The sequence below is a fragment of the Typopeltis vanoorti genome, chromosome 9 (assembly GCF_054136105.1).
Source record: "Typopeltis vanoorti isolate ZY-2024b chromosome 9, IOZ_Tvanoo_1.0, whole genome shotgun sequence".
In the NCBI taxonomy this organism is placed as follows: Eukaryota; Metazoa; Arthropoda; class Arachnida; order Uropygi; family Thelyphonidae; genus Typopeltis; species Typopeltis vanoorti.
In genome coordinates this window covers 84,288,233-84,300,569 of record NC_143557.1, presented here as the reverse complement: position 1 = coordinate 84,300,569, position 12,337 = coordinate 84,288,233, and the positions used below count along the sequence as shown (strand labels likewise).

At 34.3% G+C, this 12,337-nt stretch overlaps 1 protein-coding gene across 1 annotated transcript in view; it reads right to left on the bottom strand.

Moving 5' to 3' along the window:
• LOC150103211 (neural-cadherin-like) overlaps positions 1–12,337 on the bottom strand; it is a 540,895-nt gene that overhangs the window by 51,749 nt on the left and 476,809 nt on the right. Inside the window, exons 31-32 of the mRNA XM_090397648.1 lie at positions 9,341–9,507; positions 1,428–1,725 (exon numbers count right to left, since the gene is read on the bottom strand). Coding sequence (XP_090253774.1) covers positions 1,428–1,725; positions 9,341–9,507 — 465 coding nt within the window. The remainder of the gene's footprint in view (positions 1–1,427; positions 1,726–9,340; positions 9,508–12,337) is intronic.

Here is a 12,337-nt window from a genome sequence, read left to right as displayed (position 1 = left end):
CGGAAAAGGATTTGTTCGATTTCCTAAGCAAGATCAACTCTTTACATCACAAAATTAAATTCACTCTAGAACTGGAGAAAGATAACCAATTACCATTTCTGGACATTTTAATTAAAAAACAAATAAATGGATGCATCAGTCTTACAGTTTATTGCAAACCTACCAATACAGGTAGATACTTACACTTCACTTCTTCACACCATATTTCTCAGAAACTTAGCATTGTACACATGCTAAAAAATAGAGCCTCTCTCATTACAACTGATGATAAAGACCTCCAAGATGAACTATCCCTGATATCAAATAATCTTACAAAGAATGGTTATCCTAGAAAATTGATCCACAAGATTCTTTTCTGTGATCCCCCCACAAAGATGACCAGAAGATATACATTACAATTCTACTATTGTGATTCTGTTTACAGGGACAATTTCTAATAAGATTGCTAAACTCCTCAAGCCACATGGAATACGAGTAGCTTTTAAACCTTCACAGACCATTTGCCAATTCTTAGGATCTCCAAAAGATAGTCATCTTTTTTCAAATATGCCGGAGTTTACAACATAGCCTGCTCGTGCGGCTTATTGGTCAGACTTCAAGAAGTTTTGAAATCAGAAAAAAGGAACACATAGGAGACGTCAATAATAAAACCGGGGTTAGTCTTTCATTTTGCTAGGACTAACCATGTTATAGAATGGGATAAAAGCTCCATACCCTACTTAGAGGAGTATTTCCACTCCCGAATGATAAAAGAAGCCACAACAGTTCTCCGTTCAGAAGAAAATCTAAATAGAAACCAAGGATTAATTCTGCCCGAGATCTGGAAGATCCTCATTAGATCTTTCAACATGCCAGAATTAAATTTTGCTGCCAACTACAGAACATTCTTACATAATAACTAGTAGATCATACATGTGCTATACGTGTGATGTACGTGTTCTTCTGCTTTTATAAAAATGCAATTGTATTCGGTCCATTTATGGTTTCAGTGCAAACAGTTTTTTAGCGTTTAAGTGTTCTTACATTTATATAACTTTAACCCTGATGAAGCCAACAGCAACAGTTGGCAAAACTCGTCGGTATAACTTAGTTTAAAATAAATATATCTGACCGAAAAAAAAAAAAAAAAAAACCAAATAGTAGTCATTCTCTCCAAACCTAACAATATATTTTGATGTTGTTTGATCATAAATTATGAATTTAACAAAACCTTTGTGTATAACTGCATATGAATACAAACATTGTAAATGGTTAATTTTAATTATGTTACTATGATAAAGTAAAAAATACATATAAGCATATTAAAAAAATTAAGATACCATATAGTGATTAATCTATTTTAATCATGCCTCATATAAGATGTATGCTAAATATTTAAGAGTACAATTAGGGAAGTACAAGTAATCTTATATTTCAATAGCACATACCTTCCTGAAAATCATTATCCACAACTATGACATCAGGAGCTATGTAATGCATATCTCCTCCAGCAATGAAATTTTGTTTATCAAAAGTCATCAGTTGATCGCCTTCAAGATCTATTAGTTCACTGTACTTGCGACCTTCACCACCATCTAATGACATGCTAGCAGTGCTTCCAATTCTATGAACGTTAACATTATGCCAATATCCATCGTTCACCTGAATAGATGGTAACCAAAGTTCACGTTCTGACTGGCGGAGACGATTCAGGTTGAAGCGAAATCTTAGTGTCTGATTCCGAATCTGGAGAGCAAAGCAAACAATATTATAAATCATTTACCAAATTCTATAGTTATTTTACTGTAAGTAAATGATAAATCCCTAGAATGCTGAAGCATTACACTTTGTAAATTTCCATGTTGGATTAATCTTTATATTATGTGATATGTTATGAATGCCCAGTAGTATATTATACTCAAGAGAAAGTATATTCTTATTTTCATTCATAGTTTATCCTAGTCTAAGTGAGCAATGTAATTTATCCAGTGAAGTATTGTTGTGTTCACCACAACAATACTTCACTGGATCACTCCACAATATTTTATAAAGTAAAACAGATTTTCTAGAAAGTTATTATCAGAGACCTCCAAGAAGTCAGACTCATCAAGGGAGATCATATATACCATTCACTTCAGTCATCATACCTTTCTTGAATTTGTTCACACTAACTGCACTCACCTCCAAAGGCAAGTTATCTAATCATGCATTGCTCTATAAGAGAAAAATTAGAAATAACTCTCACTTCTTTGACTGGATACATTCTCAATTTACTTGGATACCCTATAGTCCTCTCTCCACCCTCTTGAAAATGGGAAATTCCATCTGGTATCCTATATGACTCTTTCAGAAGTTTGAAGGTCTCTCATATCAACCCCTTTATACTTTCTTTGCTAGCGTTCTGCAGTCCCCAAATTCTCAATCTATCCTCATAATCTCTACATCACTATGGTAGAAAACTAGAAGACACACCTGTACACAACATTCCAGGTGAGGTCATATCAAGGCATTGTAAAGAGGCAAAATGACTTCATTATCCTTAGGTGTTAATGTTTGTTTCAGCATTGCAATTATTCTTTAAATTTTATTTGAAATTTCTGATATATGACACCAGAATTTCAACTTCCTATTTATTAAAACTCCGACATTGCTAACTTGATCAGTTTATTCTAGTATAATCTCACTAATAATACACAATTGGATACCTCATGACATCGAAGTGCATTACTTTACTAACAATGAACTGACAACCATTTTCACATGCCCACAATTTCAGCCTATTCGTATCATTCTGCACTTGCTGCATGCCAGTCACATTCAAAATCAGCAAACAGCTGTGTCTCCTGTCAGTCTTTCCAATATCATTAATGTAAAGACTAAATAACAATGGACCAAAGACTGATTTGTGGTGAACAAATCACCTAAATCTTGTAGACTCACACCTCCATACACCACCTTTTCCTTTTGATATCTTTCAGCCATCTTTTTATCCAAGTAAGTTTATAACCTAATCCCATATTCTTCAACTTACACAACAGTCTTCCATGCTGTATCATGTCAAAAATCTTGAAAATCCAAAAGAAAAGACAGCTGTATGCTAGTTGGACAGAAGGGGGGGGGGAAGAAGAGGAAGGAAATAAGATCTGCAAGTTCAATGAGTTTCAGTTCCTTCAAATGGATGGCTATGCATGTGGTGGAAATAACATAAGGTGATGAAACACTTCTGGATTTCGGCTGTCTAAGCCTACAGAGGTGGTATCATGGTATGTTTTGCTGGTCAGAATTAGGAACTCTGGGATGCCTTACAGACACCAATGTGAACAGACAACTGATGTAATCAAAGCCAAAACAGGTACTGAAGAATGGAAGGCCATCACAATATTAGGCACATTGTCATAATTCAATGTTATTAGTTACAAAAAATCATCCCAGTATTGGTATGCTAATTTATGATAACCAAATCTAAGGAAATTGAAAATAAAATAAACAGAGATTTCTGCAAAATTTTTTTATTCATTAGTAATGTACTCTTCTTACTGTTTTATGTAGTAAATATGATTTTTTTTTGAAGCAGGTGAAAAAAAAATTAACACAAGATATTAGTTTATTAAGTGCTTAGTTTTAAGATTAGAAGCTTTATCTGAAACTTCAAACTTAAGTTATAAAACTGGTAACTCCACAATCTCTCTCTCTCTCTCTCTAAGACCTTCAAACATGTGCCTGAAAGACATAGCTTTACTACCCAATTCCTTTAGCTTGCTTGTTGAAACAAAAGTACAAATGTGACAAGCTTTAAAAGGTTTCTGTTTTTATTGCTTATATATATAATTTACATTTCTTCTAAGACTACCATAAATAGTTTAGGTGATATTGTAGCTCTTTGTCACTCTCTTTTTTTATAGAATCTTTCACATTGTTTCTGTTTTACAGATGCTGCTGAATTTATATATCACTAAGCATTTAATAAAGTTTTAATTTCCTGATAAGGACTAAAAAAAAGCCATGGGAGTGAATCCTACTTGTTCTAACTGCAAGCGAAAATTTAATTTCTGTATTCCACTGGTAATTTTTGTAACCTTCTCTGTCTTGCTTTTTTTAAAAAAAAATAAAAAATAAATAACAGATCAGTGTGTGTAGTACCAGATATTTCATACTACATATACTGACCACTTAATTAGAACCTTTTATTTAATACTGTACATTACAAAAATTATGGATACAACTACAGTGTTAGAGCAAAACGTTTAGTTTAACATAAACCAAAATATATACACCCGATATTTCTATCTTCACGTTAAGGTCATCTTCTGGAGTATATGCACATATACAAAGAAACAAGCTGCACTACAATCTACATGGTATGCTAAAGTTACTGATCAACCGTTAAAACTATTTGCCTGACCTCTGGTGCTAAAAAAAAAACTGAAACCTAAAATCTGGCTCTGTTATATTGATGATGTTTTTCTTATATGGGAACATGGCCCAGACAACCTCAAAGTTTTCTTAGATCATCTAAATAACTTTCATCAGAACATCAAATTCACCTCTGAGCTAGAAGTTAACTGGCTTTCTTTTTTTAGACAAAGCTAACCAGGAGTACTGATAACATTAAAATTTCAATCTTCAGGAAACCAACACATACAGATAGATATCTTCACGCATCCTCTCACCACTACCCTCCAGAGAAATATGGCATTATATCTACTCTTGCACATCGGGCCAGATCCTTATTATCAGACAACGAAGAGTTTCAAAATGAACTTAATTTCCTCAAAAAGACTTTTGTCAATAATGGTTTCGCACCAAAAAATATTGAGAAACTTCTTTTTCACCATCGTCAACAAACTAATGAAATTCTACTACCCCTAGAGCTCACATCTCCTTCCCTCTCCACCAACTGGCTAGAATTTTAAAAAAGTTTGACATCAAAACATCTTTTCTGCTTTACCTAAACTCCAATCTATCCTTTGTCAACCAAAAGAAAACATCATCACTATCTTCAGTTCCCAGGTGTATACAGAATTATTTGTAGTGGTGGTAAACCTTACTACAGACAAACTGAAAAATCAATCTTTCTCCATCTTGAAGGGCACAAAAGAGACATCTCTTATAATAGAATCCGAACCAATGCCCTTGCCAGCCACATCTTGTTCTCTGTAAACTCTGATGAAGGCTGCCAACACCAAATAGATTAGAATCAAACTTCTAATATTCACAAATGTTATGATGAACTTGAAAGACATATCCTGGAGTCAAAAGAAATCACCCTTGATTCTACCCACACGAATAACAACCTTAGCTACAATTTGCCAGATTCACATAGCAGTGCTGGCGTTCTCGCGAGATCACACGCACGCGTATAAATGTAGCTAGAACTGAAGCGCAGACTCCAATTTGAATTTAACTGTAATTTTTTTGATAGCTCTGTTGTTGTTAGTGTGTAATGTTTCTGTCGGTCTTTTTTGTATATATCTTTGTACTTTGACACCTGACGAAGTTGGTTTACCAACGAAACTAGTTGTGTCCATATTAAACTTTTATTCTTAATTATCTCGTTGGTTTAAGTCATTAAAATTATTGAACACACACACACACACACACACACACACACACACACACACAAAGGTGGCGTTCTCGCGAGATCACACGCACGCGTATAAATGTAGCTAGAACTGAAGCGCAGACTCCAATTTGAATTTAACTGTAATTTTTTTGATAGCTCTGTTGTTGTTAGTGTGTAATGTTTCTGTCGGTCTTTTTTGTATATATCTTTGTACTTTGACACCTGACGAAGTTGGTTTACCAACGAAACTAGTTGTGTCCATATTAAACTTTTATTCTTAATTATCTCGTTGGTTTAAGTCATTAAAATTATTGAACACACACACACACACACGAGGGTGGTCTGAAAAAGTTCTCGGCTTAATAACAACAACAAAAAAAAAAAAAAAAAAAATTTATAATTTCAAAATTAATTTTTTTTTCCAACATGAGATCTCACTTAAGACTAATACATTTATTCCAGTGATAGGATGGAGGGGGGGGGGGATTTAAAAAATTCTTGGCCTTGCCTACCAGCTTATTTCTGAGGAGAATCAATAACTGAAAATCTGACCATCTCTGTATTTTTCTCAACTCTTCAACAAACCCGAAATACGAGTGTATATCTTCATGATTGTCTCCAGAAAATGATGGGATAACAAGGTGAGGATTTACAGTCCTAAAGAATTCCTTGTCATCCATCATGTTAGGTAAGGCCACAATGGTATTGTCAATGATCATTACTTGAAAATTTCTTAATTGCCAACTACCTGAAACTTTGCCAAAACTATTTCAATCCACTATACTTGAATTTAATTGTGTGGATTATATCCTGTTGACTGCAGCATTGAAATATATGGTCGTAGTGTCGTTGACTGCGGCATTGTAAAATTTTTCTTATTGTCTTATATCTTTAATTCAACTGACCATTGTTATCCTTATACATGCTGCAATCCCAGCATCTTGTACCTCACTTAACCTCTATCTAATTTACTCAAATAAAACTATAATCTGCCTAGATCTCTCTCAGCCTTTTCATATTCACTGTAGATATAACATACAATTAAGCATTTTTACACACAGCACTTATTTAACCCTATCACAATGCTAACTTATCTAAATTCCGTTTACTAGATATACAAATTAACATCCGTCTTCCCTTTCATGGCCATAATTTATTAATCAACTAATCACTAACAATTTCCTGTAAACACTTTCATCACACATATAAATTCCAATTGTAAGCTTCTAAAACATTAACAAAATTGTGCTTACTTACTGTAACCTTCACATACACAGTCCAATCAATTTGCACAAAACTTCAGCTAGGTTAGCTTTACCTTGAGTCTTCATCCTGGGTTACAACTGTTGTTTGGAAGTGTGGCAGTTCTCACTATAGAAGTTTCCGGTAAAGTTAGGTTGACTTTTCTTTTGGGAACTGGAAAGGAACTGCTGCTGAAGTCACCGCAATGTCTGTGGGTGACTACACTCTCTTAGCATGCCCATGCATCCAAATAGGAGTTCCATCGAAAAACGGCCTCGCCTCCACAAGCTGGAACCCTGTCCTCTGAGAAAGGAAAAACTTAGAACCTAAATATCGAGAACCTTGCTGGTTCGTCTCAGTCCTCTTTTATATCGTCACTAATCCTTTGTTACCACGATGTAGTTTCCAGGATTACCCACCAGCATGATGACGTCACTTCGGCTCCCTCTGTTCGTGGGCACATATTTTTATGTTCACGACCTTGGGAACTTTTGTATTTGTTTAGTCATTGTTCTAATCTGGGTTAATCCCATCTTTTCCGTTTTACATACAACTCAATGGGAATTAAATTATGCATTTTTACAGTAAAATAATCACATTTATTTTGTTACAACATAAATTCTATTTTATATACATTTGGAAACCTCTGTAAAATTGAACTTGAAAAATTAATCAACTTAATTTATTGTGAGAGATTTTACAACGTAATGCAGCTGATGTGCTCCACAGAGCACTTGCAAATCAAAGTTCAGAAATGGTAAAATGGATGTATGAGTTTGTGATGCTGATTGATACTTTCTTAACTACCACCTTCTGAGCATAAAACGATTTTAGCAACCTGGCATGATATATTTTGTTCTGTTTTAACCTCTTTTTTTTTTTTTTTTTAATATCTTTTTTGACATGCACATGAGCTCCCTGATGGTTGCGTGTTTATTTAGTTATTTTTTTCAGAGCAAGATTTGTTATCAAGCTTTACTTACGACATCAGGTACAGGTGGTTAAGCTATGACAGGCAATCTGGGTGTCCATATTTCTGACATTTAAAGCATCTTAATAGATTAGGGATGTAGAGTCTAACAGGAGAGTTGAGATATCCTATTGGAGGCTTAGGTGTGTCAAAAGTAAGGATGATGTTCCTGATGTAAATCAAATAATCAGGTGGCCAACCCTATGTATTTGGATGTGCCTCATACTTATGACTCCATGATCTTTAAGCTCTGAACACATCTCCTAATCTGAACATCAAGGAGATCCCATTCTGATATCACTCTTCTGAGTTTAGTGTTTTATGAGGTGTCACTAACTGTTATTCCACTGAGTGATGTAGACTTTAGTAATTTTCCTGATTGTTGCTAACTAGCTGTTTCAATGATATTACTAGAATGTGGTTTCATAAATGTTTTCGGAGATCCTGCAAGTCCTAAACTCTTTGGAATAAAGAAGGGACGACATTTTTCCTATTGCCTTTTCATCTGTTGCATGGATCATCAAATGATGTATCTACAGCATCAGTACTTGGTTGGAACCATGTTAGAGATCTGAAATATTTGAGGAGAGGTGGATGGTAGTTGTGATAATCGGACAAGGTTTCATTAAAAGTGATTGGCTTTAGATGTCTAAGCGCAGGGGTGTGCCAATCATTTATGTTGTGTTATGGCTATGGATGTTGGCAAAGTGAGCATTTTGTGTGGGTTTTGTTAAAAATCAATAATATATACTTAGCTTTGAGGTTAGTGAAAAAAGTTTGCTTTTCTGCTCTAGACTCAATGGAAATCATATAAATAACTGCAATTATTTTAAAAATAGCAAATGAAATAATATGCACAATTATAAATCAGATTAATCATGAACCATTATACTTCTTGAAGTGAAACAGAGATCAGCAACTAGATGCAGTCTTAAGACTCTTTGTATTTAAAATTCACACTACTATTCATTTGTATCAAGGAGAATTTCCTGAAGAATGAAAGAAACAGAATAAGAAGCAAATACATTTTTTCTTGATCAACTGCCTAATTATTTTTTGTGAGCAAAAATTTATTTAAGTATATCTGTAAGACAATGATTTTATAAATAATTAGTTCTTAGAGTGCATGATGCATGCACATGCTAAAATATCAGTTTTATTTATTTTTTCTCCTCCCAGTTCAAAAGAATAATCTGAGACAAGATTTGATTCAAAAGCTGGACCCAAAAGCAGAACTTGTTGTTGTCATGGAAATCCTATATCATATCTATTTATTATCTGAAATGAAACAACAATGCTCCACTACCTTATCAGTGCTCTCTAATGTTTTCCATCCAATTATCAAGGCAATGCAAAGACAAACAAACATATGGAGAATTGAATCCACTCTACTGCTGAGCAAACATCAACTGAAAAGCACTCGGATTGTTATAGAATCACACGGCTTACACAAAGCATCACATGATATATGTTGTTAAATGAAAAATAATTAATTTATTGAATGCCACAATAAATAAGATTTATTTTTTAAGTGAGGAAAAAAGAAAGTTAAAAATGAAGTATCTCCAGAGAGGCAGGATGCTTACCTCAAGGACAAAGTATTCTCGTCCATGTTTACTTGATCCTCGGAAAAGTTCCCCATGTTTCTGCCGTGTACGAAAACTAAGCTGAATTTCTGTTTCATATTTATCAGGTAAGAAGAATAAGGAATATTTAATGTAACTATCTTTACGGAACATTTTCGTCTGGGTTTCTAGGGGAGAGAATGGAGGGAAAAAGCTGCTTAAACACTAAACTAGAAATAAATCTTAAAAAAGAGAGATAATAAAGAGTTCACACTTGTATTTTCTCTCAAAACATAATAAATTATATAGCACAGAAAGCAAGTTTACTGATATTATAAAATAATTAAAACTGTGTTTTTGAATATGATGATAATATTTTAATATATTCCTTGGAGGAATAAAAGACTAATCAAATAATATTAATTCTCTCTCTCTCTCACACACACACACACACACACACACTCGCATGATTGTAGATTAATATTCACAATATGATTTATCTTTCCCTAGTTAATAGTCTTTCAAAAAATCACTTAAACTCCAATAATTATAGATGGATAGCACATGCAAATATGCTAGAACTCATAAGAAATGGATTCCTGTCCACCTGAATCACATGAATCATTGTGATGTAAGTTAAATGGAGATAGCTGCTTTAATGATCACTTCAAATAAAAGAACCTTCTTTGAGCAGTTCTCCCCCCCCCCCTTTTAGCACAAATAAGGGATCTTTTGGTGCATAGAATTCTTGTCACAAAAAGGGTCCAATCTCTACTATTATTCATTCCTTCAATACAATGTATGACCTGAATTTTCATAAAAAATGGGAATATTTTTTCCTCGGCTATCAAACTATGGCATATGCAAGACCACGACTGTGTTCATGTGGCCATAAATGCAGTTAGATCCATAATTCCTTCAAAACTAAAGATACAAGGATATTCATTTTAAAATGATAGGACTTTCAAAATTACCTTATATTATTTGGCAAATGTTATAAACTAATAATGATTTTAATGGATATTAAAAGTACAAGAAATTGTGAAGAAAAGAATGCATTACATTATAAAATAAATCACTGTTCTACTATTCAATTTTGTGACAAAAATCAGATGTCATATGGCTTAACTAAACCTATAAGATGCAAGGTCACTGGTTAAACATAAAAAATAAAAAACTTGATACACAGAATTAATCCAAAATTAAAAGAAATCCTTGTTTAAAAATGAAAAAATATGTAACAATTATATTTAGATCTCTACCTATCTACAAATACACATACACTAGCTATATGGATTCATTTTTTGTGATGAAAGAGTAAACAGAAGATACCTTATTAAAAGTGATAAAATCAGAGTTTATAAGTCTCAACTAAACTAAATGCTATAAAATAAAGGCAGTTCATTAACATAAAAAACAGTCTCACATAGGCATATCATCACCCCCTCAACACAAGGGAGTATATGAGATGCCTCTGACCTACACAGAGCATGAACAACTTCTCTAAGGTTCCTGCTAGACCATCCTGCCAGTTTAATTTCAGGACTGATCTGGGTACAGCTGGTTAGCAAGCTCTCTGTATCATAATGTTCACCACTGAGATATTAACTTTTGTTTTATGATAAGCTAGCAATTAGTATGGAGGACAAGCAGAGAGCAATTCTGCAAGGGATGAGATAGCTGCACCTTGCAGTCCTTTTTCTTGACAATACCCAATGGCACTTGGGATTCAACACAGATTACTGACTGCAATGATATACCAGATTGAAACATCTCTAATGAACTAAGGAGTCTGTACGAATAATAAATCTTTGGTACTCACATGAATCTGATAGCATTTCAACATGATACATTTCATAAAACTGTGGCATGCAGCTCAGCAGTACACTTGCATTCAACTTTCAGAGAGAGTTGACTAAATACACTATCTAATCAAAAATATGTATGCCTGCTAATCCCAACTCACACTTGAATATGAAAGGCATTAATATGGAACTGGTCCACTTTTTGCTGCTATAATAGCCTCCAATCTTCTGTTGCCATAAAGTTGGAAGCACAGAATTGTCTAGAATGTCGCTACAGGCTGAAGCATGAAGATTCCTTGTCCCTGGAATCAGAGAGCCCTCCAGACCATGATGGGAAGGAGGCATTCTTCTGGCATCTGCAAAAACACAGACTCATCTGTTGGGCTACCAGATGGTGACATATGATTCATCACCCCCAGAGAATACATTTCCACTGCTCCAGAGTCCAATGGCAGAGAGCTTTACACCACTCCACACAATGTTTGGTATTGTGCTTATTGATATTAGGTTTGTGCATGGCTGCTACCATGGAAACCCACATTCATCAGTTCCCAGAGGAATTTTGGAACTCAATAGTGAGTGTTTCAACCACAGACAGATGATTTCTTTGTTCTACTTCACAATAATATCACTTAAAACTGACCAAGGCAACTGAGCAGGGCAATTTCTCTTTGTTTTTTCTATGAAGACTGCAAGACAGGGTGACTCCTTTTACATCTGTATGAGCAATAGTTGTGATGTATATGGCCATATCCACTACCATAAAGGGGTGTCTGGATATTTTTGATCAGACAGCTTATCGCAATGCCCAGAAGTTGCAGCAAATTCTACTAAAAATTGTAGGCTTGAACTTGTATAGACTGGAAATAGTATATTCTGCTCTGTATATTTATAAAGTTGCTGTCAGACAGGGAGAGAGAGGCAACTCTCTACACCGCACACAGAAGAAATGAGTGGTGAAATATAGGCATACCAAGGTGAGGTTGTGGCATTGCTGGCATGATACTCAGAACCTGGGAAAGTTTTTTTTTTTTTTTTTTTTTTTTTTTTTTTTTTTTTTTTTAACAGTCTGACAGATGTAAATTTTCACGACATGGACAAATAATGGTTGTTAATACAGGTAGTCCTTGCTTTACACAGCAGTGCAGGACCATAAAAATGACTGTGCAAAGCAATCTTCATAATGAATGGAAAAAATTATGATTGTTTCATG